This window comes from Canis lupus, chromosome X (assembly GCF_003254725.2).
Source record: "Canis lupus dingo isolate Sandy chromosome X, ASM325472v2, whole genome shotgun sequence".
Taxonomy (NCBI): Eukaryota; Metazoa; Chordata; class Mammalia; order Carnivora; family Canidae; genus Canis; species Canis lupus.
Window position 1 is genome coordinate 6,562,759 of NC_064281.1, and position 27,149 is coordinate 6,589,907.

The window sequence follows — 27,149 nt, forward strand, 5'->3', positions numbered from 1 at the left end:
CTTTAAAAAATAAAGATTTTATTTAATTATTTATTTGACACACAGGGAGAGCACAAGCAGGGGGAGTGACAGGGAGAGGGAGAAGCAGACTCCCTGCTGAACAGGGAGCCCAACATAGGGCCTGATCCCAGGTCCCCAGGATCATGATATGAGCCAAAGACTGACGCTTAACCCACTGAGCCACCCAAGCACCTCAAAAATAATCATTTAAAGGGCTAGTGGGAAAGGAGAATGGGGAGTTCGTATTTAACGGCCAGAGCTTCAGTTGGGGATCATGAGAAAGTTCCAGAGACTAGTAATGATGACGGTCATACAGCACATATACTTAATGTCACAGAGTGTTGCACTTAAAAATGGGTAAAATGATCATGTTATATATATTCTAAATAAATAATATATATAAATAATATATATATTTAATTTAGAAATATATATTAATATATTAATATGTTGATTATAATATATAAATATGATATATTAATTATATAAATATTGATATATTATATCATATATAAATATATTAGTATATTAATATGATATATTAATTATATATTATATTAATATATGTTATGTTATATAATATATATTTTATATTATATATTATATGTATAATATATGTAATTAATTTAGATATATATATATATATATATATGTATATTTCTAAATGCCAGTGACTTAACCAGGAGCTGTTATCCTTCCCCTGGTCTTATAAGTCCTCTGTTGTTTGATGCAAAGTAAACCTTTACCCCATTCAGCTGAATTCCACACAGGTCACTTATCTCAGAGCATGGGAGCGGTGACCACGGCTGCAGATGCCAGCTTGGGGCCGTCCTCATGGGTGTTTGCATGCCACCCTGTGTCCCCACAGCAGGAACTCATTGAGAGCATCAGTCGCAAGCTGCAAGTGCTTCGGGAAGCCCGGGAGAGCCTGCTGGAAGACATCCAAGCCAACAGCGCCCTTGGGGACGAGGTGGAGGCCATTGCCAAAGATGTCTGCAAACCCAACGAGTTCGACAAGTTCCGCATGTTCATTGGGGACCTGGAGAAAGTGGTCAACCTTCTGCTGTCGCTGTCCGGCCGCCTGGCCCGAGTGGAGAATGCCCTCAATAATTTGGACGACAGTACTTCTCCTGGTGATCGGGTAGGTACCTCGTGTCCGATCTGGACGTCAGCGCGGCCTGTGAGCATTGTGCACAAGGTGTCATAAGGTCACGCTGTGAAGCCACACACAGTTCTCTAGCAGCCCATCCCGGGCTCTCCCTCTCTTTCTGGTAACTGAGACAGGTGCTGCCGCGGGGTACAGGGGCCAGAGCGCCGTCATCACTGGACCGCCGGGCTGCTGTGATCCTTGGGAGGAGCCGTGGCTGCTTTGTGACATCTTTTCATCTGTCCCCATGGATCGTTACTAATAACTGTCTCTTCCTAGGAAAGAGTCCTTTTCACTTTTCTTGACTACGTGTGAGTGGAGCTCACCTACTCTGACAAACTGTAAGCACTCAGTGATAATAAAACGTGATGTTGCTGCTTTTAACAGGAGTGCACATAGCAGTCTGGAAAGAGGCAAACGACTTGCCAGCCTTTTCTCCTTCCTGGAGGTGTGCAGCTTGGAACATGTCTCATAGTTTCGGTGTTTCACACACAGAATACGGGAAATAATACCTGCCTCGTTGGCTTTTCTTCCAGGTCAAATATCAGCAAAAGATTGAGTTTGATTCTTTGAGTAGGCTGTCAAATGATCATCTTAATTATTAATAAGACTTCTTAACTTCTCTGAAAGGAGGGGCAGAAGAAGCACCCTTCTCCCTTATTCCAGGTGAGAGTGGTGTCATCCACATAAATCTTCTCAAGTGTCGCTTTCAGACCATTGTTGTTCTGCGCTTAGCTAAGTCATTAGTTACTACCATTTCAACATACTATATAAGCATTTAAAAAATAACTGAGACCCGTTGGGTGATTTCAGATTCCATATTGCTGTTTTTCCCATCCTTACCAGGTGTATCTAAAAAGAGTTAGGGGCGCCCGGGTGGTTCAGTGGTTGAGCGTCCACCTTCAGCTCAGGGCATGATCCTGGGGTCCTGGGATTGAGTCCAGCATCAGGCTCCCTACAGGGAGCTTGCTTCTCCCTCTGCCTGTGTCCCTGCCTCTCTCTCTCTCTCTCTCTTTGTGTCTCTCATGAATAAATAAATAAATAAAAATAAATTTTTAAAAAAGAGGAAAATAACACAAACAGGAAAGAGATTTATTTTTACATAATTGGAATATTCTCAAGCATTAAAATAAGTGAAAAAATAGTATGGCCTTTGCAACTCAGCTCATCTTTGATTCATCTTTCTTTCTGTGTATGTGGAAGAACAGAGACTTTATTTAGAATTTCAGGATGATAGAAAGAATCACAACACTAAGTACCACATGCGTGGTCCTCCTGGGTACCAGACTCTGCAGCCCTCACTCCGTCCCTGGGGGTCCCTCCAAAGGCAGTGTTTCATGGCCACAGCCAGATGCAGTGCAGTGGTCCAGTCTCCAGCATAGCTGGCATTGGAGGGGAATCCATTTGGGCAGCCAAATCTCAGGGAAGCTAAACTTTTCAGAGACAGACATCGTAACCAGTTAAAAGCCATGGAGGGAGGTTTTATAAGGCTCCCTTCATCTTTCCAGATAGAAAATGAACACGTGAGTTGATGCAGACACATCAGATCCTCCTCACAATCTCTGCAGCTTCCTGTCCCCACTCAGCCCAACTGATTTCAATAGCCTGAAGCAGACTTCTAGAATCCGTTAACATCGGCTTCCCTTTGGGTTGGAATTAATTTGCTTTGCCTCCCCTCTTTCCGTGAAAATTCACTGTATGTGTGTTTGACGTGAAGCTAGAGGTGTCCCTCAGGAGCGGGCAGGGTGCCCTACAAGGCGATGGGGTTTGCAGGTGCTTCCTGGAAGCCCCGAGTCGAGAGTGCTCTTCCTGAGTGTGCCTGTTTTACAGAGCGCCGCTGCGTCCTAGACCGCTCCCGTGTGGCTGTGGATCAGTGTCCGTGGCCAGGTTGCAAAGTAGCGGAATAACAGAGTGGCTGTCCTGGTGCCTGAGTGCAAATCACACCGAGGAGATGAACCCCCGGCCTCCACCAGTTGACATTGGAAGGCATTTAATGCATTTGTCTCTTCCTTCTTAGTTTTCATTAAACTTGGGGATGGTAGGGACAGCTAAGTGTGTATTTTGCAACTATGAGTGCCATGTTTTGGGGACGGGTTCGTCTGTGTCCCCCCTAGCAGGACCCTTGTAAGGAGCCCGGGTATCTGCCCCCAGCCCTGTATCCCTTCTGCCTGCCCTGGCCCCCTGACCCGCATCCTTCTGCAAGGCTGCCCAGAGGCTCTTCCTCCTGCCCCAGTGGTTTAGAGACCCGGCTCTAGAAGTTCTTTAGACTCTATTTCTTTTGCCTACTTTACTCCATGTCTTGCCACAGACAGGCCTCTGGCCTGCCTGGGATCCCCGGGTCCTTTACACCTCTTGAGCCTCTCCGAACTCTAGTTGTCTGTCCCTGGCCCAGTCTTCTCATCACAGCGGTAGGAAAAAGTGAGGGTGTCCCAAGCCGTGAGTGCTTACGGGGGTGCTGGGGCTGGAGTCTGCTGCAGCCACCGAGTACATTCCGCCCACACCCCAAGTCTTCCCTGCGTACATGTCATCAGGTCTCTGGTCCCTGCCTTTGGTGCCAGGGCCTCCACTGAACCAGCCCCCACACCTGCTGGCATTGTCAAGGCGCTGGCTGCAGCCCCTGCTCTAGGCCTAGTCCTCAACGGGCTTGTCTCTCTCTCTCCACAGCAATCGCTGCTCGAGAAGCAACGGGTTCTCATCCAACAGCACGAGGATGCCAAGGAACTGAAGGAGAACCTGGACCGCCGGGAGCGCATCGTGTTCGACATCCTGGCCAGCTATCTCAGTGAGGAGAGCCTGGCGGACTATGAGCATTTTGTGAAGATGAAGTCCGCTCTCATCATCGAGCAGCGGGAGCTGGAAGATAAGATACACCTGGGTGAAGAGCAGCTGAAGTGCTTGTTCGACAGCCTTCAGCCCGAAAGAGGCAAATAGTAGGCTCGTCCCTGGCAGCCGACAGGAACTGGCCCTCGGAGCTCCGTTCCTGAGGATGCAAGTAGAAACCTCAGCCTGTATTTATCTCCAGTAGAGCAAATCCTCTGGTAGCAAAATGGCTCTTAGGAAAGCAATAACTTCCATGTATGTTTGCAATGATTTATTTAATTTTTTAGTTTCCCTTTTGAATGCTGAGTAGAATGTCTCACTGGTAGCCATTCTCCTTTGCAAGTTAGCACACGTGGCACCAGGCTCCGGGGGACGGCGACTCTCCACAGTCTAGACTGTGGGCTCTGCTCACGCCATGCATGCGAGTGGTTATAGTCACTGCTAGGTCTGCCCTTCCTCCCATCCACTCGGGAAGCGGCCCCGCTGGGTGGGGTGCGTGAGACGGGAAGCCCTGGTGCACATCTTACTCTGTGATTCGTCCAAAGCATGGGCTGCCATGTTTTATCCCTCTTCGTCCAATGGTGTGGAGTGTTTGTTGTCCCTCATTCATTGTCCACCAGCAAAAATCATGATGATAGGATGGTAATTTATTAACATTTAGGAAAAGTGAATAGTTTCCGAGTAGTTAAAAACCCAGCTGTGAAATGAATAACCTGCATGTTGGGTTCACTCATTCTAAAACCATCACTGAAAGAAACAGTCTGCATGCTTTAAAACACACCCACAGAACAAATAGCTTTAGTACTGATGTTATGGCCCAAGGGATGTTTTTTCCTGCAGGGTGAAATTGCTTGGTTAATCGTGGGTCCAGTAGTGTTACGTGCTTGCTAGACATTTGTTTCATGAGACCAATGGTGTGTTTCTGAAATTACTTTTCCCCAAAACACTTCTTTTGTTGCAAATGGTTGTTAACGATAATCGGCTACTTGTCTCTTTTTGCCTCCTTAAATCTGCTACCTTGCTATAAGGGTCCTATGCATTTGCTTATAAGAACCTTTCCTCTGGCTTTTCAGAGGTCCTATGAACTAGACAACCCCTAAAGTTGATCTTCTTCTGCCCATTTTATTGGTTGAAATTGCAAGATTCTAAAGAGAGTCTGTGCAGTAGGAAAACACTGTCGTGCTGTCGGTTTCCAGTGGACAAGTCACAGACTGGGAGAAAAGACTTGCCAAGCATGTATGTGACAAAGGATCTAGATCCAGAGCACATAAAGAACTTTGAGAACTCAACAGTAAGAGAACAAACAGCCCAGTTAGAACGTGGGCAAGAGACTTACCTTGGCACTTCACCAAAGAGGATATGTGCACGGCAAACAAGCCTGTGGGAAGATGTTCAACCACCAGTGGCTTGGTTATGACTCATTTTTTATCTACGTCGTTGCAGACCTAATGTGTGCTCATTCACAGATGCTCATCTGATTCAATGCCTGGTAAATGGCAGGAGAACCCCTTGGGTGAATTCGTATTGAGCTGACATCCAGACATTTGTTTGATGGAGGGATCGTTTAGATCCTCATTTCCCCCTATTCCCACAAAAGTTTGCCAACAGGTAGGGAGTGTATGTCCCTTTGTCAGCAGTGACCATTGCCTTACCAAAACACACGTGCACATGAATGTCTTAACTGACTGATGTCTATACTTCCTGAGCCAGAGAGGGTGAGCTGGACTCCTGAGCCACAGCATGGATGTCTGTGCACCCCGGGGAGGGGTCCCAACTGGCAAGCTTCAGTAATGCAGGCAATAAACACTTTTTGGCAACCCAGCCATGCCAAAAAGATAAATGCCTTTTCACAAGTTTTCATCCCTCTTAAATTAAGCTATTTCTATCTGACTTGAAAAATTCCCCATCCTGCCAATGAAGTGTCCTCCTTCCCTCCTGGTGCAGTCCCTTGCTGTGAAAACTGGTCACTTCAGAAAAGGTGAAGCTGGCTGTCCACGGACCTCCATCGTTCTCCCTCAGGGGGACAACCACAGTAGTTTGAGTGTAATTTGCTTTTAATTTAGACAAAGCTTTTATCTGTGATTCTTTCCCCTCAAATACAGTATTGTGAATCATTTTGATGATCAATATGTAAAATGTGAATAATAGAATTTATGTGTCTGGATCCAGCCTTTTGAGGGCTATTGAGGACTTTCTCTTACACATAGCAATATATAGTGCTCTATTACCCTCTCAGCAAAGCACATGTCATCATACGTGTCCTGTGCCCGTCCCGTTTGCCTCTTAAATGTCTGGTTAGCAGGGACCCAAAGATTTCAGTGAGTCAATGTACATAACTGTATATAGCTATATTATTGCATACGACAACGATCTGGTGCTAATGTTCTGCCCTTGGCATTCTTAGGTGGTGGCTGACTCCCCTCCTCTGTCATAACTCAGCTCTGGAATGCTCTATATAGCAAGGTTTCAGTCAGGGGCATTGCCTGTGGCTTTTATCCTGCCGTCCACTGTGGAGAATGTGTACATATTTCATGCTTGACACTTACCACTTACCTCTCAACACATCATCCTGCTTGACTTTAACAAAATAAATAGTGTCTCTGAGTGAATGGAGCATGTCTCTGATTTACCTAGGTTAGTTTTTGTTTTGTTTGTTTGTTTTTAAATAGTTAGACTGTTCTCGCCATATGCCCAATTCTGAAACTACTGATAAGTTGTGGGACTGATTACTTGTATACGCATAACGTTATGCCAGTCTAGCCAAGGCTGATGAGTTTGCAGTCAGGAAAGAGTCAGGGACACAGAGTGTATCCACTCGCTGTTGCCACAGTTATGCTGTTAACAAGCAACTATAAAACTTCAGTGTGCCATAGAGTGTTTCTTTAGCTCGTGAATTTGTAGATCATGATAGTCTCCGCTCCGTGTGCCTCTCCTCTTCCTCCCGGGACCAGCAATCTGGCCTGGGCATGTCAGTGGCAGGTGCGTGAGAGAGCAAACCCAGACACGAAGGTATCTTCCACATACCTGGTTACATCACACTGCCCCTCTTCCATTGTCAGAGCAAGTCCCACAGCTGAGCTCAGGTTGTAGGATGTGTCCCACCTCTTCGGGGGCAGAAGCTATGAAGTCATGTGGCAGAGTGTGAATGAATGCAGGGTGCGAAGAATTGGGGCCACTGACAGGCTCTGTCCTCCCACACCCATATCTCCTAATCCAGAAGGACACTAAAGCCACGCTCCTGGAGCAAGGGCACCTCTGCTGCTCCCTAGCCTTACGGCCGTGAGCAACATACTTGGCCTCCCTGAGCCTCTTGAGTTTTTGCTCTGTAACTGGAGAAGAGCTCCAGAGCTCAAGTGAGCTCACTGATGTTCATGTGCTTCGAGGCCATGCCTGTTTCAGAAAAGTCCTCCGTAAGTGTACGCTCTTGTGGTTTCCTCATTCCATCTGCCCCTGGAGGAAAATGCCTTCCCTGAACGAATCTGCCAGAGCCACCAGGGAGATGGGGATTTCTTTTGCTTGGGAGGATGAGAAAGGTTTCTTTTTCTTTTTTTGAGAAAGGTTTCTGTTCCAGGGTAGGTTTGTGGGACCTGAAGGCTAGACGTAGGGGGCGGGGGGGTGCGGAGGTCTCTTTAATAAGTTATTCCAAACTAGAGTGAATATTTACTGAAAATAGGAAGATATTCATAAGTTAGACTTTTTTTAAAGATTTTATATAAATAAATAAATAAATAAATAAATAATAAATAAATAAATAAATATTTTATTTATTCATGAGAGACACAGAAAGAGAGGCAGAGGCACAGGCAGAGGGAGAAGCAGGCTCCATGCAGGGAGCCTGACGTGGGACTCGATCCCAGGACCCCGGGATCACGCCCTGAGCTTAAGGCTGTGCTAAACCACTGAGCCACCCAGGCTCCCCAAGTTAGACTTTTAAAAGTGGATGGACACCACACATTTCGCTTTTATTTCTGGCTTCTGACCAGGCTACTTCAGCTTGTCTCATTTGAGTTCTGAAACGGTCAAGAGATGAATAAATGGGGACGATGCAAATGCAGTCATAGGTGGCCACTGTAGTGCTAGGGCTGTGGTCCTTACGGCGTGTTCTGTGACCCACTGATGACAATGTGCGGGGCGTTTGTCCCCAAGCCCTCGCCAGGCCGGCGAGCCCCACTGGTGTCAGTTTGATCTTTGGTATGAGCCCACCAGACTTCTTCAGGAGGAGCTCTACAGTGGGTACCCTGAGACACTTGGACAGGGGGACACCAGACATTCGTTCCATCTTCAGACCTAGCTGCTGTACTGCCACAGGCCTGTGCACTACAAGGCAGGCATTCTGGAAGCGTGTTTTTTGCATCTCCCGTTAAGAGAAGAAAAGCAACACGCGGTGTGTGTATTCTTGTATGTGAGGCATCTTGAGTCAAGATCACACAAGATTGCTCACTCATCAGCGAGCTACGTAAACATCCCCCTAAACCCAAGCTATATAGGCGCACCCTCCTACCTGTCCACCTGGTCCCCCAAATGCTCGCGTCCCTTATGCACCACCTGAGACCGGCAGGCGGAGAGGAAAGGGGGTGGACATAACCGAGTGCAATGACGGTGTCTTTGGCAAATTTCACCAAAGCACAGGGCTGCGCCAGCTTAAACCTGGTTATCAAGTTCAAAGGCGAGGCCTGCCGGATAGCACCCGGCCTGGGAAGACGGCGGCGAGCGGTGTTCACGCAGCTGACGGCACCAGGAGGGGACACGATGTCATCCGGAGCGCACTCTAAGGACGCAGTCTGCTTTCTGAGGTGTGCTTGCTGAAAATACATCAGACCCAACGTGAGGGAAATTCTTTAAAAACAAAACCAAGCCCTACCAGTTTTCTTAAAAGGGCCAAGGCGATGCAAGGTAGAGCAGCGATTCCAAAAAGGCCACCTGGCAAGGGAACGCGCCGCACGACCCTAGAACGCGGCCCGGGGCAGCGAAAGGACGTGCGCCGGGTGACTGGCCAAGTTGGACGGGGCCCTGGATCGCAGCCCGGTGCGGATGGTAAGTTCTGGATTCCGGTCGCCGCGGCATGGTCGCGTAAGCTGTTTCCGTTCGGGGGTCGGGGTGGAGGCTGCAGGGGTCCGTGCTGCCGGCCGGCCACCTCTTGGAGGTCGGAGACCATTTCAGAGTGGAGAAGTTCCAAAGTGTTTTCTCCGTTTCTGAGGTTTTCCTTCTGCTCATCCAAAGACCCCTTGCTCGTAGGTCTGTAACTGTCTAGTCTCCGGTCCCATGGCGGGAGGAGCTCCTGGCACGTGGAGCTGCCGTGTGTCGTCATGAGCAGGACCCAGGGTCCCGAGGCCGCGCGGCCCGATGCGGCTCATGCTTGCACGTGCTCCTAAGCCCGGCGCCTGTCCCACATCATCCAGCGTGAGTTTCTGTGAGACTCTTGCCCACCAAATCTTTTTTTTCTTTTTTTTGAAGATTTTATCCATTCATTCATGAGAGACACAGAGAGAGAGGCAGAGGGAGAAGCAGGCTCCCCGCAGAGAGCCCGACGTGGGACTCGGTCCCGGGACTCCAGGATCACACCCTGGGCCGAAGGCAGGTGCCAAACCGCTGAGCCACCCGGGCCGCCCTTGCCCGCCAAATCTTAAGCCCTCAAAGCTCAAGGTGAGAAACTATGTGTATTTGTGCTCATCTGCTCGGTGCCTGGCACAAGTGAGCGCTTCATACATACGCAAGCTTTGAGCGAACGAATAAATGAAACAGGCCATGCAGTGTGCATCGCCGAGCAACGTGAGATTTCCTCTCCTTTACTCTCAGGAGACTGCAGGTCGGGTAGGCCCTCCGCGTGCTCGATCCCCTTTCACGCCTAGAATGGTCGTCTTCCTTCCTGTGCAGATAGAGGTGCCAAAGCTGCCGGAGACCTATTGCCATCTGAGGCCATATATTCACACATCTCCTTCCCTCCTTTTCTCTCTCTCTCCTTTCCTTTCCCCCGTTTTTTCTATGAAACAGGATTATGCTAATTACGTTTTTGAATTTTTTTTATTTAATAACGTTGTGGGGGGCACTTAGGTGGCTCAGTAGGTTGGGCGTCTGCCTTCAGCTCACATCTTGATCTCCTGGGGTCAAATCCCACATCAGGCTCCCTGCTCCTTGGGGAACCTGCTTCTCCCTCTCCCTCTACTCCTCCCACTACTCATGCTCTCTCTTGCTTACTCTCAAATAAATAAGTAAAATCTTTTTTTTAAAAAAATGTTGGGAACATTAATTATTTGTTGACATAGTGTTGAGTGACTGTGTAATATTTCACTATAAGGGCATAGAAAGGTTCACTAAATATTCTTTAAATGGACTTTTTTTCTGTTTGTCTTCCCGGCTGTAACCTCGGTTATAAAGGTCATTGAGTGTGTGTTTCACTTACATCTTTGTACATCTCTCCACTCATTTTCTTGGGATAAATTCCTTATTATGGAAATACCAAGCAATTCTGATGGAGCTTTGGCTTCTGTATAAAATCTAGTCCTAAGTGCTGGCCAGGTGACATCATGTGACTTTCCAGTAGTCTCCTGTCTACAGAAGCCACATTTCAAGTCTTCCCAGTCTTAGGTCAATTTCTTACAAGTTAGGAGTTGTTGCACGTACTGTACTGTCTTATCCATGTGTATTATGTGTCAACAAGCCGGGAATCCAAGCCTCAGCTACAAGGAGGCCCTTTCCTACGAATGAAGAGTATCTTCCCTAGTGTGTTAGTTGCCTGTGGTCTTTCACAACTAAATCTCGCCCTTGTGGGTGCCACTTCTGCTAACACGTGCATGCGCACCTTGCCACAGCTTACTTCCTGATGATGTGGCTTAGAGACCGTTTCTGAGGGCCAGGAGAATCAGTGAGGACTTCTGTGATCAGTCACATCCTCAAAGTGGATTCTGGATGGTCCAGAAGTAAACGTGACCCACCCCCTAAAAAAACTTGATAGAGGATACATGATGAAGGAAAGAAACCAAAGGGACGCACTGATCAGTGAAAGAATGGATATTGTCATGGCGCTCAGGACTTAACAACCAAGGGGTTTGTTTGTTTTACCTTTTTGTTTTTGTTTTATCTTATTTTTTTTTAAGTGGAGCCCAACGTGGGCCCAAATTCAAGACCCTGAGACCAAGACCTGAGCTGAAATCAAGAGTCAGCCATCTAACGGACAGGGCACCCCCCAGGACCTAGCAACCGAGAACTTAGAAGGTGAGGACAATGGGTAACAGAATGTGGGGACAGCAGAAAGCTGAGGACAGGGCAGCTGGCTGGCATTGCGGCTGAGGACTTGTGTCTGGCCTGCTGTGGAGCACTTGAAGGAAGGAGGTGTCCTGAGAAGAGCTGCGTGGGCTTCTGTGCGGCGGGCCCCCGCTGTCAGTGGCCCTCCTCCCCCAGGGGGTGATTCCCTTGAAGACTACATCACTGATTAGCGAAGGTATGGCCTTTGTCGTGTGTGTGTCACCGTGGTAAAAGAGAGCACACAGTTGCTCGTTTTGCCACACTTTAAGCACGTGGTTCAGTGGACATTTATAATGTTCAACGAGCAGCACCGTCCATGTCCAGCGTGTGTTTTCCTTTTCCCCAAACAGAAGCCTTGTCTTCGCTGAACCCTAACCCACGTTCCCTTGTCCCCCAGCCCCTGGCAACAGCTGTCAGACTTGCTGTTCCTGACCCTGACTGCTTCTAAGTGCTGCATATAAGTGGGATCACTCTCTTGGTCTCTTGGGGACTGGCTTATTTCACTGGGATGCCTCAAGGTGCATCCAGGGCAGAGCAGGTGTCAGAGTTTCCTTCCTCTTTAAGGAAGGCCGATAAACACTCCATTGTGTGTAGAGACCACACTTCATGCATCCATTCATCCGTGAATAGGCACTTGGGTTTCCCGCTTTGGGCTGTTGTGAAGGGGGGGGTAGGCAGCTGGCTGCTTGCTCCTCTGTTGCGTATATGCCAAGAGCTGGGATTGCTGCATCATGGGGTCATGCCACATTTCATTTTTTGAACGTTTGTTGTGTTTTCTGTGCCCCTTCATTGTGTTCTGACTCCTTGGCCACAGGAGTATTTATTTCACTCGCTCTCAATGATTGAATTGGCTGTTCCTTGCTTTCACATTCAGATGCCCATTCCTGGTCTCTTCTGACATGGACTCGAGGGGCGCCACCTCATCCCACTTAGGACCTCAGCAGTTCTCTCTTTGTTCTGCGGCCCTTGCACTGTGACACTGTAGCAATACCATCATGAGGCAGCCTCACTAGGGGCTCTTTACGTTATTGCTGTTGATTTTGTTGGTATTTCATTGCCCTGTTCAAGTCCACAAGGCCCGCCGCTCCTGAGCCTGTTTCTCTACCCGAGTCCTCACCATCTACTTCCCCTTTTCTCCTCTTCATTCTCCAGTTACCTGACATGTGTAGCCCTCAAGTTTGGTCTCCTGGCTAGGGAAAAACAATAACACTCTGACCCTGGGAAGAGGCAGCCATATGCCATCGTTCCACCCTTAGGAATAGAGACTTTCCCGTCTGAACCAAAGACCCATCAGAACACAGGCAAAGTGTGAGGTGTACATTGCAAGTGTTAATGAAAGCTAACACCTACTAGAACACTCCATTGAAAGGTCTCCCATCTTGGAGAAAGCATTTCAGGGTTCACAAAGCTTGTTCAATTCAGAGGATGGAAATTCCATTCAGGTGATGAGCCAGAGTCTGGTAAGAATATTTATGTTTCAAACTTCACAAAGCCAGAAAATAACCAGAAAACTACAATTAACCTCAAAGTGCCCCTTCTTCCTAAAGGTCCTTTACACTGAGCACACATAGTGACTCCATATACACAGTCATCAAACCCAAATAGGCAAGCAATACCTAGTGTTACCAGGAGGTGGAGGAATCAGAGCCTTATACGTTGCTGCTGGGGTTATCAAATAGTGTGGCCACTTGAGAAAACAATTTGGTGGTCCCTTAAAATGTTAGACATAGAGTTTCCTTGTGACCCAGCAATTACACTCCTAGGTACCTACCCAAGAGAAATGAAAATCTATCTATACAGAGACTCACACATTACTATAGCAGCATCATTCACAATAGCCCAAAAGAGAAAACAACCCAAGTGTCCATCACCCACTAAGTAAACTGTTGTATACAGTGGAATATTAGTGGGCCACAAAAAGGAACAAAGTACTGACACATCTATGGATGAACCCCCAAAACATCATGCTTAGTGGAAGAAGCCAGGCACAAAGGCCACATGTGGTAGGACTCTGTTTATAGGAGACACCCAGAATAGGCAAATCTATAAACACAGAGAACCAAGGACCAGGGGAATCGGGAGTAACTCTTAAGGAGTGCAGCATGGCTTTTATGATTCTCTTAGGTGGTCCTTCCTTTTAGCAAACAGTACACAAACCATAAGATGGCTATACTTTCCACTCAGCTATCACAGTGTCACAATGGCCATACTTGCCACTCAGCTCCCGTGTCACAGTGGCCCCATTATTACAAAATTTTCTTTGAAGGCTTTTAAATGTGGAATAAGTACATAAGTTTGTAAGTGGTACACAGTGAGCCAGAACACTTTGCTGAGACCCAGACTATAGTAACAGCATCCTTCAAAGTCTCATTGCTCTCATCTGACAGTGGGCTGGCAGTGGCCCAATAGGAGAGAAGATGCCAACTACCCAAAGACAAAAGGATTACCAAGTTTCGGAGGCGGAGAACTCCAGTGGAGTGGCTGAAAGTGGATCCCCCTTGGAGCCAAAAACAGACAGGTAAATTTCTCTGCTTTTCCCATCAGATCATGAAGCCTTATAACATGTATTTTATTTTTGTTTTTATTTTATATATATATAACATGTATTTTAGAGCAAGAATGCTCCTTGGTCATGTTCCTCTTGACCTCATGCCATGGATTACAGAGACTCTAGAGTTCCATTAGGAGTTTCCTACTCAACAGGCCATCAGCACTGGGCTGGGTCTCCATCCTACAGATTAATTCAGGTTTGAGGAGTTTTGGAGCAGGCCTCCAGGGACACATTTGGCCCATTCAAAAAACCTCCCGTGCCTGTTGGGTACTGACATCATGCTAAGTGAATTATGAATAAGTGAAACACCATTTATGCCCAGCTGGAAGGAGTATGTCAATAAGTACTTCCAATAAATACCACAAATGCTATCATAACCATTTGTGCAAGATGTATAGTATTCCATCATATAAAAAACCCACAATTCCTTTGTCTGTTCTACTGTAGAGGGATATTTGGGTTTTCTCCAGCTCTATCATGAACCATGCTTTTTTTTTCTTTCTTTTTTTTTTCTTTTTCTTTTTTTTTTTTTTTAATTTATGATAGTCACACAGAGAGAGAGAGAGGCAGAGACACAGGCAGAGGGAGAAGCCGGCTCCATGCACCGGTAGCCTGACATGGGATTCGATCCCGGGTCTCCAGGATCACGCCCTGGGCCAAAGGCAGGCGCCAAACCGCTGCGCCACCCAGGGATCCCATGAACCATGCTTCTGTTGATAGTTTGACTCTTCCCTTCCATTTTCAGAATTTAATGTGTAATTTACACACAATAAATATTTGTCTTTCCTGTGTTCAATTTTGAGAGTTTAGACAAACATGCACTAGGTACATAGTGTATCCACCAGTATGATCAAGATAACAGTTCCATCACCCCCCAAATTCCTTCTTGCTGATCCTTTCCCTACACCACACAATATCCTGTATGTCTCCTGGCCCTACAGTTTTGCTTTTGGGGTTTTCCAGATTGTCCTATAAATGGAATCATAGAGCATGTAACCTTCTGACTCTGGATTCTTTCACTTTGTATAATGCCTCTGAAATTCATCTCTGCTGTTGCCTGCAGCAGTAGTTGGCTCCTTTGGATTGCTTTCTTGGACTGGGAATGAAATTCGATTCCATTAATAGGATCCTGAAAGCCTTGCAGTATGCACCGCCCCCTTCCCCCCACCTCTACTATAGCTCACCACACCTCCCCTGCATTACCCTTAGAGCAGCATAGAACTTGGCCTCATGTCTACTCCATAAACTTTAAAATAGTGCAATATCCTATTCCTTTTACATACTCTGGAGAGAGTTCAATGTCCATGAGGTAAGAACTCCAAAGTATTTAAGTAAATCTTATTTTTAAAAGTTTTTATTTAAGACTATTTATTTATTCATGAGAGACACAGACAGAGGCAGAGACACAGGCAGAGGGAGAAGCAGGCTCCCTGCAGGGGGCCCGATGTGGGACTCGATCCCGGGACCCAGGGATCACGACCTGAGCTGAAGGCAGATGCTCAACCACTGAGCCACCCAGGTGCTCCTAAAAGGTTTAATTGAGGTAAAAAAAAAAAAAAAGTATGACAAAATTTACTATGTTTACCATTTTAAAATGTACAATTTGACAGTGTTAAGCATGCAGTATTCACATTGTGCAACCAACCTCCAGAACTTCTCCATCTTGCAAAACTGAAATACTGTCTCCATTAAATGACTCCTCACCCTCTTCCCCTTCCCCTGGCAACCACCATCCCCTTTTCTGTTCTTGATCTCTCTAGGTCTCTCATATATGTGGAATCATAAAATATTTGTCTATTTGTGTCTGGATTCTTTCAGCATAACATTCTCAAGATTCATCCATGTAGTAGCAGGTGTCAGAACTTTCTTTTTAGACCCAAATAATATTCTATTGTATGGATAGACCACCTTTCATCCATTCACCTGGCTGATGGACATTTGGGTTGCTGAGATTCTTTTATTTTGAAAATGACTCCATACTCTACTGTCATTAAGTGTGTACAATAATGGCATTTTTTAAAAGATTTTATCCATTTTTTTTTTTTTGAGAGAGAGAGAGTGTGTGTTTGTGTGTATGTGTGTGTGTGCATGCACCAGCACAAGCTGGGAGAGAGGCAGAGGGAGAGAGAGAAAGGGAGAAGCAGATTCCCCACTGAACAGAGAGCCCAACACAAGGCTTGATCTCAGGCCCCTGGGGTCATGACCTGAACTGAAGGCAGACATTTAACCAACTGAGCCACCCAGGCGCCCCACTAATGGCATTTTTAGCATCAATTCGATCTCGCTTTATGCCTCTGTTTATACTATCAGTGTTTGCATTTAGAAATGATATATTGAGTTTAGGAATATGAATTATGAGGGAATTTCTTCTAGTCTCAGACCCAGTGCACACCCAAGGTGTAGATCGTCAGTTGGAGTTGCACAGTTGGACTCTGAGGGATTGGAATGAGCAGAGATGACTTTTCTGGAGGCCCTCTTTGTCCATGAACATACAGATCTTCTGAGGAATAGGCCTTCTGTCCACTTCTGCTTGCCGGTGCTGTCATGCTCTTGGTGGTATTTCCAACTGGAGTCATCGAGAGGGTTCTGCCAAAACTTTGGTCTTTGGACAGTCCCACAGAAGACATTCTAATATCCTTGAGCATGTGGAGAGCCAGGCGCATCACGGATGTTTGAAGACCAATCAAGCTCTGGCCTCATGTGAGTCACAGAGTGAACTTGTGAGCAGTGTGGAAGGAAGAGACAGTCCCAAGGGGCCCGGGGGAAAGGAAGAAATCAAACCCCAGAGATCTTTTTGTTTTCATGGTGGTAAAAGAGTCACAACACAAAGTTTACCATTTTCATCACTTGAAATACACATTTCAGGGGTATAAAGCCCATTCTCATTGCACAACCATCACCACCATCCATCTTAAGAGCTTGGTCACCTTCCAAAACTCGAACACGCCCCATTGGATGCTAACTCCCTGTTCCCTTGCCCCGGCCCCTGGCAACCACCATTTTGACGATTTAAGTATTTCATGTAAGTAGAGTCACATGGTATCTATCCTTCATGGCTGGCTTATTTCGTTCAGCATAGATTAGTCTTCAGGGTGCATCGATATTATAGTGTGTGAGAGAATTTCCTTCCATATTCAGGCCAAATACTATTTCATTGTACATATATACGACGTATCGTTGATCCAGTCACATATGGATGGAAAACTAGGTCCACCTTTTAGCTTTCATGAACAAAGCTATTAATGCCCCTGGCTATGTGGATATCTGTTCAAGGTCCTCCCCTCTCCGTTCAGTGGAAGAGGTCCCCCTCCCTTCCCTAGATGACTCTCCTACCTTGGACTTAAATGTACTTGCTACCACCTTCCCCCAAATGAGTGTGGTAAGAGGATGGAATCTGCAGCCAACCTGTCTCCACCGCTTACTTCTTCCTGCATAGACTTCAGGCAAGTTTTTCAACCTCTCTGTCCTTAGCCCTCTTGCTTAGAAAATGAAGATCAAACTGCCCACCTACAAGCGTTGTTTGGGGGGGATTCATGGATTAAGTGGATGAATGGATTAAATGGAGTTGATAAATAGAAAGCCAATAGGGTGGTTCTGAAAATGTGGTCTGGGGACTCTTTCAGGTGCTGGATGTGGGGTGCCATCCACAAGGCCAAAACTTTTCACAATATGAAAATGTTGGCTGCCTTTTTCACTCTCCTTTCTCACAAGCATACAGTGGAGTTTTCGAGAGGCTCTATGCCATTTGATCTAAAAAAAACCCGAAAGCAGAAGTACACATGACTGCAGCCCCCTCCCATTAAAGCCTGATGTTAAAGCTGTTTGTAGATTGCCAAAACAGTATCCTCTAAATTTTGTTTGGATAATAGTCACTTTTCATAAAAATCCTTGTTAATATATGATGTTTATTACATGAATTAATTTAAATTTCAAAAATAATAATAATTAAATTTCTCATTTTTAATTCCTAATATGGTAAATATCAGTGGATGCAACCATTTGGGGTCATCAACAAATGTTTTGTTTTTATTTCATAGTGCAGTCAAGTATACATAACGTTGTTGACCATTTTAACCATTTTTAAGGGTACAGTTCAGTGGCATTAAGTTGGCAACCATCACCTCCCTCCAGTACCTTGCCTCCAGGACTTTTTTCAGCTTCCCAAACTGAAACTCCACTACCCAGTAACTGCCACCTCCAGTTTCTAAGCGCAAAGGGCAGAGACCTTTTCAGTCCTGAGACTGCAAAGCTTAGGAAGTGCTGTCTTGGCACAGAGCCAGGGCCTCAGAAGTGCTGTGGGAGGCTCGGCTGCTACCCACGAAGGCCTCCCGAGTCCCCCCTCCCCCCAACCCCCCCCCCCACCCGCCCCACTCGCCTCGCTCAGAGGCCTCATGACCTGCCTCTGTTCTGCTTCTCTCCCTCTTCTCAATTAACTGATCAGTTAACTTTTAAGAGCATTACAGATTTCTGGCAAAAAATTAAAACCATGGAGGGAAAGTTGTACCTCTGGAGCTCTTACCCCAGGCCTGCTGCCCAGAGGTGACAACCGTTAACCATTTCCTGCACCCAGAAATTCCCTATTCATATACAAACACGTTCTGCATATTTGCATATATTGTGTTTATACATATATAAATATGTATTATGTTTGCCCTAATTTTCACTGAAATGAAACCATTTCCCTTTTTTAAAGATTTATTTTTTTTTTTTAAGATTTTATTTGAGAGAGAGAGAGAGCCAGTGGGAGCAGCAGAGAGAGAGAGAGACTCCCCATTGAGCAGGGAGCCCAAAGCGGGGCTCCATCCCAGGACCCTGGGGCAAGGACTTTAGCTAAAGGCAGATGCTTGGGCAGCCCCAGTGGCTCAGCGGTTTAGCGCTGCCTTCGGCTCAGGACCTGATCCTGGAGACCCGGGATCGAGTCCCGTCGGGCTCCCCACAGGGAGCCTGCCTCTCCCTCTGCCCCTCTCTCTGGGTCTCATGAATAAATAAATAAAATCTGAAAAAAAAGATAAATAAAATTGCTCCTTTGAAATAATATGCTCAGCATTACCTGGCCAAAAAGAAATGATCTTTATAAATATGACATCTGCCAGTAATGTTCTGGCCAGGAGAAGGAATTTCTGGTAGGAATTTGGAAAATACCCTCACCTTGTCCCTCCCTCCCATCTGGGATGCGCCCTAATAAATTCCAGACCCCTCGATGCTATCCATTCCTGCTCCTGCCTTGTCCTTTCTATGCTTGAATCACTGTGCCCCATTTTTCCCCAGTTGAAAAAGTAATAGGGACGCTTGGCTGGCTCAGTGGTTGAGCATCTGCCTTTGGCTCAGGTAATGATCCCGGGGTCCTGGGATCAAGTCCCGTGTCGGGATCCCCACAGGGAGCCTGCTTCTCCCTCTGCCTGTGTCTGCCCCTCTCTGTGGGTCTCTCATGAATAAATAAAATCTTTAGAAAAAAGAAAACGTAATAGACTTTTACTGTAAAACATGAAAAAAAAAATCACTAGTGATCCCAATAGTCAGAGGCATCTTGTTTTGCATTTTTCCAGCTTATGTCATGATGGGCAAAAATAAGATCACACTACAAAGTTGTGGTTTTATTATCTGTGTTTTAAATTCAACCCTCCACGGGTGTTTTCCCACATTATGAATTTTTATGTCTGCTATGTCTTACAGCGAATGAATGGCTGTAGTACCTCCTACAGCGTACTTGTGTGCCAGACATAATTCTTCCTCCATTGCTTCACTTTAACGAAGTCTTTGTTATTGTTTTTCTTTTTAAAAATCATGCTCATGACAGAAATTCCTAAAAAGGTATTGAATAGCCCAGACATCATTTAAAAAAATCACAGCCCAAGATCATAAACACAGTGTTGAGTGAAAGAAGCCAGTCACAGAGGAATGCCTACCGCATGATCCCTGTTTTGAAAAACAGGCAGGACTGAATCAAGATGCGTGGGGGTACATGCTGAGGCACAAAACGATAAAGAAAAGAAGTGATAATGTTATGCGTCTTAAACCAAGTGGTGTCTATGTGGTTATTTGCCCTGGGATAATTCATTGAGCTGTACACTTAGATTTTGTGTGCTTTTTAAAATATATGTGTGTGATCCTTCACAATACAAATAGCTTTAAGAACTCGTAATCCCTCTAACCCAAATAAAAATGTCTCTTACTAACTTAGCATATAGACTTCCAGTTCTACTTCTGTCCATGATTATATTATATGTACTATTTTTGTAACTTCCTATTCGTACCTGCTAGCTCCTGGACATCTTCCTTTTGGCTCCATTATGTTTTAATGGCAATTAGAATGGATGTAATCAAAAAGACTAAGCATATCAACTGTTGGAAGAGATGGAGAAACTGGAACCTTCATGCAGTGCTGGTGGGAATGTACAATGGTGTGGCCACTTGGGGAAGTGGTTGACCACTTCCTAAAACATTCAACGTACACTTACCATACACCCCGCTAGCCCCACTCTAGGTATCTATGCAAGAGAAATGAAAACATCTTCCCATACCAAATATTGCACAGAAATGTTTAGAGCGCACTGTTCATAATAACCCAAACTTGCAGCCAATCCCAGTGTCCAAAAACTTCAACTGTGGCCTATCCCTACAATTGAATAGGACCCAGCAATAAAAAGAAACCAACTATTCAAACATGTCACGACATGGGGGAAACTGGAAAACGTTATGCAAGTGAACAGAGCCAAACAAAAAATCCTACACCTTGTTCAATTCCACTTATGTGTTTGGTGTTGGCACATAGCCCCGTTGCATGGATATGGCATAAATTATTTAACCAAGCTCTGCATTGGACTTGAACCTGTTTCCCACTTGTCAGTATTATGAACAGTGCCGTGATGACCACGTTATGACTAAGTATTTGTGGCCAGTCTTAATTATTTCTTTGGACAAATAACCAGACATGGAACTGCCTGTTAGAAAGTAGGTGGTGGTGATGAAAATAGTGCCAGAGCGCCCTTCCCAAAGTTTGCTTGCTCTGTGCTCCCACCAGCAGAGCGTGAATGTCAAATGTCTCCATTCTCCAGTGCACTGCTTACCCCCCCTCCCGGTGCTCTGTGCTTGTTTGCAGGCCTCCAGGGTATGCAGCCACCATGCTATTGCTCATCAACAGCACCAATCGCCAGATGGCGGGCTTCACCATAGCCACTGTGGGATGGATCCTCACCACCACATCCACGGGCCTCGTGGAGTGGCGAGTGTGGTACATGAACAACTCCTCTCTCTCTCCCTCTGGCCTGGTCTGTGTGGGAATGTGGAAAGTCTGCATTTACCAATATATCACCAACTTCAACAGAGCCACGTTGTGTCATCGCTATACCTACCACGATACTTACCTGCCTCTTGATATCTGTATTTCTCAAAATCTCCTGCTGGTCGCCACCATTCTGGGCCTTTTGGGAAGAGCCGCCATCATTTTTGCACTTAGGAATGTGTACATGGGAATTCATCAGGACGCCACCTTCAACCAATTTATTGTTTCAGGGATTCTGAATGTGGTTGCTGGTGTCTGTATCTCAATCACTGTGGTCTGGAATTTCTACTCCGTGATAAACGAAGAGGGTATCACCTTCCCACCATCTCTCTATATACCCTTCAAGCCAGATAGTCAGGAAATTGGCAGTGCCCTTCTGGTGGCATGTCTGGCTGCCTTCATGATGCTGTTAAGTGGGCTGCTTTTCCTCTCCTACAAGCACCCCCTGGCCAGACAAATACATCCTGAAACTTCAGAGACGTAGAATTCCTGCTTGCCTTGGCTTTGCGAATCCAACATGACCAAGAGTTTATGAGAAGTATTAGCAAAAAAAAAAGAGAAGTATTAGCAGAATGTTCTATTAAATATTTCCAAAGATTCAAGACCATGGCAAAGGTAGTTTTAGGCAGGAAGTGGCCATCAATTTCCTTCCTTTATCTTCTGTGTCTTTGTTTTACTGACGCACCAGTTCATTGATTGAAGAAATTTCACTTAAAAAAAAATCTTTCTCACCAGCCAGTTGGTCTTCTTGGATCTGAATTTTAACTATTGCTGAATAAATAATCAATCCATAAACCTAGTGTATAGAAATGAGATTTTCTGTGATTCTCACATTTCCCTCCTAAATGTCTGCTACAGACAACCAACCTTATTTCCTGTGATATGGTGATAACATCACTCTATCATATAAAATTTTCCAAAATATGCAGTAGAATAATATAAGGAATCACCCCACACCCATTATCAGACTCAACACCTATCAAGATACTGTCATATCAGCTTTATATCTCCTTTCTTCTCCCGTTTTGTTTTTTTTTTTTAAGATTTTATTTATTCATGAGAGACACAAGGAGAGGGACAGGCAGAGACATAGGCAGAGGGAGAAGCAGGCTCCCTGTGGGGAGCCCAATGGGGAACTCGATCCTGCAGGATCATGCCCTAAGCCAAAGACAGACACCCAACCGCTGAGCCACCCAGGCATCCCTCTAATGTGAACATTCCTATCAGATTTAGTAGCTGGGATGCTTTTGTAATGAAGACCTTTCCCTCATCAAGTATGGCTAGTTGGGTTCTCCAAAATTCAGCTCTTACCCAAAAGGCAAGGTAAATGCTTCATTTTTCCCCCTTTAATTGTTAAATGTCTAGAGGAAGGGGGAAGATTGCATTAATTATCTTGGTGTTGACCAATGTAGTTTTTAAATTGTTTTCACTATCTGTTTTCATTTTTGTCTTTTTTCTGAGTATCACCTCAACGCTTGAGTATGAACTCGTGAGATTGTCTCCATGTTCTCTTATGGAAATTTTCTGATGCATCCAAAGGTAGACAGACGATTATCTCAGCTTCAGGAATCCTCATTATGTGCCCAGTAGTGGTTCATCCCTATCCTCACTCTCACCAACCCTAGCCTTGGATTATTTTGTAATAAGTCCCTGGCAGTATATTATTTTATTCATGAATACCTCAATACACATCTCTAAAAGATAAGGATGCCTTTTTCTTAACAGAACCACATAGTCATTATCACACCAAGAAAAGTGAATTTCCTAATGTAATCAAATACATAGTCAATATTCAGATTTCCCTAATTGTCTCATCAATGTGTTTAACAGTAACTTGTGGGTATCTATATATTCAAAGTGTTTCACTCAATTGCATTCAGTATTCCTTTTATGATCAAACTGTCCCATCTTTGGCTATAGAGCCTCAGGGACATGTGTCCTTTGACGTGTCTCTATCAGTATAATTTTAAGATTAAAAAAACTTTATTCAAGACCATCATAACCTACTGTTACCTCAAACTACTTTATCAACAAAATTCACTATATGAAAATGATTTTCCTGGGATCCCTGGGTGGCGCAGTGGTTTGGCACCTGCCTTTGGCCCAGGGCGTGATCCTGGAGACCTGGGATCGAATCCCACATCGGGCTCCTGGTGCATGGAGCCTGCTTCTCCCTCTGCCTGTGTCTCTGCCTCTCTCTCTCTCTCTCTCTCTCTCTCTGTGACTATCATAAATAAATAAATAAGAAAATTCAAAAAAAATTTTTTTTAAAAAAGAAAATGATTTTCCTAAAGAACAAAATAGTAGAGAGAAAGACATATCAATAATAGAGTTAGCAACTACATCAAATGTTAGAGAGGTGTTGAAATTAAAGTATATTTATTTACTTTGCATCTAATAACTTTTAATACCAGAGGTTCTTGACTTCGTGTAAATTCTCCACAGAATAATTCCCATACACACAAAATTTTGCACCATTTCACAGATCTCTTGAAACCTATTCATGGATCTCATTTTCAAAATAAGTGAGTTTTCCAAAAATTGATTTATTGTTTTATGGACTTGCTAGAAACTCTCGTAGTTTTCAGCTTATTTTTTTAAACAAATTAACTTTACCAGCTAAACACCTACCTACAATATTAATGAGTACAGATACACGCTGCTTAAAATCATTTTATTAAATATTTTTCGGTGATGATTCCTATGTTTAAAGTTTAAGAAAAGGTTTTTTTTAAGTGATCTCTGCACCTAACACGAAGCTTGAACTCATGACCCTAAGATGAAGAGTTGCATGCTCTAGTGGCTGAGCCAGCAAGGTGCCCCAGGAGAAAAAAGCATTTTTTTAAAAGATACATTTATTTATTTTAGAGAGAGAGAAAGCACATGAGCAGGGGAGAGGGGCAGAGGGAGAGGGGGGAAAATCTCAAGCAGAGTCCCCGCTGAGCCCGGAGCCCGATGCAGGGCTCAATCTCACCATCCTGAGATCATGACCTGACCCAAAACCAAGAGTCCAATCAATGCTCAACCAACTGAGCCACCCAGATGCCCCAGAAAAACATTTTTTAAAAGATTTTATTTATTCATGAGAGACCCAGAGAGAGAGGCAGAGACAGAGGCAGAGAGAGAAGCAGGCTCCCTGCAGGGAGCCCGTTGTGGGACTCGATCCCGGGACACTAGGATCACGCCCTGGGCCGAAGGTGGACGCTCAGCTGCTGAGCCACCCAGGCGTCCCAGGAGAAAAGCAAATTATAAAAGCAGTAATCGTGCAACTGCCTGATTACAGTCTCGAGAATTTTGAGACATTAGCCTGTCAATAATGTGCATGCCCACCATCTATGTGCATGCCTGTTTCTTGAACTGTCTCCATTTCTGAGAGCTTGCCATCATTTGGATGAAGGTTGCTGAGGTTCATGGACATAATATTGTTTTCATCTCAGTTTTTCCAGCATGCTTTTCAGTATGTTGGAAGAAAAACTCTTTTCTCAGAGTATGTAGCTCTTTTATGGCTCATGCCTGTTTGGATGATGCTGTAATACTTTTGCAAAAATACTGGATTCTTGACTATTTCTTCCATACTAGTTTTGCTTGAATGATCTGCTTTTTTTTCAGCATTTTTTCATCTTCGACTATGCTACATTCTTAGGTCTTAGTGATTTTTTTTTTATTATACTTTTCCAGTTCTCTAAGATTTACGTTATATACCAGCACGGTTTTGCCCATTGAAAATCCACTGTGGGGATCCCTGGGTGGCAGCAGCGGTTTGGCGCCTGCCTTTGGCCCAGGGCGCGATCCTGGAGACCCGGGATCGAATCCCACATCAGGCTCCTGGTGCATGGAGCCTGCTTCTCCCTCTGCCTATGTCTCTGCCTCTCTTTCTCTCTCTCTCTGTGACTATCATAAATAAATAAAAATTAAAAAAAAAATTAAAAAAAAAAAAAAAAATCCACTGTGACAGTGTGCTCAGTACACGTTGATGTTAGTCATATCCCTCCTCCAGAATCCAGAGTTGCACCTTTTATTTTTTAAAGATTTTATTTATTCATGAGAGACACAGAGAGAGGCAGAGACCCAGGCAGAGGGAGAAGCAGGCCCCATGCAGGGAGCCCGACGTGGGACTCGATCCCGGGTCTCCAGGATCAGGCCCTGGGCTGAAGTCGGCGCTAAACCGCTGAGCCACCCCGGCTGCCTGAGAGTTGCACCATTTAATTAACTCTTAACTAGCTGATTAATTCTCGGACTATCCGAGAGATACTTCCTACGACTCAGAGTCAGTCATGATTCCTGTGGTAGTGATGCACAGTGGTAGTGCACAGTGGTAGTGATGGTGATTCCATCCAACTGTTATTAAAAATATTTTATTTAAATAACATTTTAATAACAATTTATTGAAGTATAATTCACATACCATGTAAAACCACATGTATAAGCGAGTGGTTTTTAGTATATTCACGGCACCACTTCTATGACTACGGACCATTTCATCAGTCCAAAAAGAAACCGCACTAGCACTCCCCATTAGTCTTTGAGGGTTTTTTGAGCCTCAGCGGGTGTCCCAGGTGCATCGTGTACGTCTCAGGCCCGAGACCTTGACCCAGCATGCTGTTCCTTCAGTGAGCCTGAGACATGGAGATGGTATTTAGGCACTGGTGGTGCTTATTCTTTGGTTGTCTTTATATCTTGGTATTTTAGTGGACAGCATTAGGATATATAAATTGTTAAGAAGAAAAAAAACATTATAAAACTTTTTTCAATTCAACCTTGTTCTTTAACTAGCTGCAATTTTATATTATATTTCTTTCTCCCAGGTTGGAAACCCACTGATATTTTTTTAAAGATTTATTTACTTATTTTAGAGAGAGAGAGAGAGACCACATGCGAGAATGGGTGCAGGGGCAGAGGGAAAGAGAGAGAGAGAGAAGCCGACTGCCCGCTGAGCGTAGAGCCCCCAACACAGGGCTCTGTCTCACTACCCTGAGATCACAACCTGGGCCGAAATCCAGAGTCAGAGGCTTAACTGGCTGAGCCACCCAGGCACAAAAAACCCCAACAATATTAACATACTTATCTATTCTGTGATATATAAAAATTTTTAAATGTTACTAATATCACTATTAGCCAGAAGACTACTGAATAAAACATAAGGTTTCTTTTAAGCCCTGTTTGTCTCTAAAATGCATTGTATTAGGTGTATATGTCAAAATACAGCATTGTAAAACTTGTTAACATGAGGATGGTTATATTACCAAGTTGGTAAGCAATTAAGTTTATTCATTTTATCTTGTTTTCTATTTTTAGTTTTGTGTTTTGACATAGTTCAGTTTTTGAATATGTGAAATACTTATTTTGTTAAAGACATTTATTTTAGAGTGTGCAGAGGCAGGAGGAGAGAAAATCTCAAGCAGACTCCATGCTGAGCTTAAGAGTTGGACATGGGGCTCAATCCCATGACCCTGAGAGCAGGACTTGAGCTGAAACCAAGAGTCGGATGCTTACCTGACTGTGCCACCCAGGCGCCCCTTAAATAACTTATTTTCGGGGATCCCTGGGTGGCTCGGCGATTTAGCTCCTGCCTTCAGTCCAGGGCATGATCCCGGGGTCCTGGGATCGAGTCCTACGTCGGGCTCCCTGAATGGAGCCTGCTTCTCCCTCTGCCTGTGTCTCTGCCCCTCTCTCTCTCTCTATCATGAATAAATAAATAAAATCTTTAAAAAATTATTTTTAAGTCAAAGTTACTTAAACAGTCTCAAGAAACGTCTGTTCCTATCCCCATTCTATTCTTTCCCATCTTAGATAACTTAAAATTTTTGGTTTATTTTCCAATTTTCTTTTGTAACTATGGATGTTGTGTACTCATATTTTTTCCATCTTTTTCAAAATGCAACCATAATATTTTATCTGGTGTGTGTGTGTGTGTGGTGATATATATATATCTGGCTTTTTCACCTGACAATAAATTCCTGCAGACCACTCTGGATGAGTACTCAGAGATACCCTGAGCAATCTATGAGAATATCTGCTTCCTCATAGCCTTGTCCAAAAAAAAAAAGAAAAAAGAAAAAGAAAAGCTCTGTAAAACTTGAGCATTTTTCTTCAGTATGATGGGTGAG

At 44.7% G+C, this 27,149-nt stretch overlaps 2 protein-coding genes across 7 annotated transcripts in view; both read left to right on the forward strand.

Moving 5' to 3' along the window:
• The window catches only part of SHROOM2 (shroom family member 2), a 143,420-nt gene extending 136,844 nt beyond the window's left edge, over positions 1–6,576 (forward strand). For 3 of the 4 annotated variants that reach the window (XM_025436208.3, XM_025436224.3, XM_035711559.2), the window contains 2 exons: positions 869–1,141; positions 3,812–6,576. In XM_025436208.3, the coding sequence (XP_025291993.3) occupies positions 869–1,141; positions 3,812–4,078 (540 nt within the window). In that variant the 3' untranslated portion in view covers positions 4,079–6,576. The remainder of the gene's footprint in view (positions 1–868; positions 1,142–3,811) is intronic. The other variant, XM_025436213.3, reaches the window with a different exon arrangement.
• A 142-nt stretch (positions 6,577–6,718) lies between these two features.
• Positions 6,719–26,757, forward strand: CLDN34 (claudin 34). 3 transcript variants are annotated; one of them, XM_035711562.2, is made up of 4 exons: positions 6,719–9,001; positions 9,422–9,610; positions 13,597–13,727; positions 20,860–26,757. In XM_035711562.2, the coding sequence occupies exons 3-4, from the start codon at positions 13,627–13,629 to the stop codon at positions 21,524–21,526; spliced, it is 768 nt and encodes a 255-aa protein (XP_035567455.1). In that variant the 5' UTR covers positions 6,719–9,001; positions 9,422–9,610; positions 13,597–13,626; the 3' UTR covers positions 21,527–26,757. The 3 variants fall into 3 exon arrangements, with proteins under 3 accessions (XP_035567455.1, XP_025292064.1, XP_035567454.1); XM_025436279.3 differs by lacking the exons at positions 6,719–9,001; positions 9,422–9,610 and adding an exon at positions 11,059–11,179; XM_035711561.2 differs by lacking the exons at positions 6,719–9,001; positions 9,422–9,610 and adding an exon at positions 11,188–11,405.
• Positions 26,758–27,149: the final 392 nt, after the last annotated feature.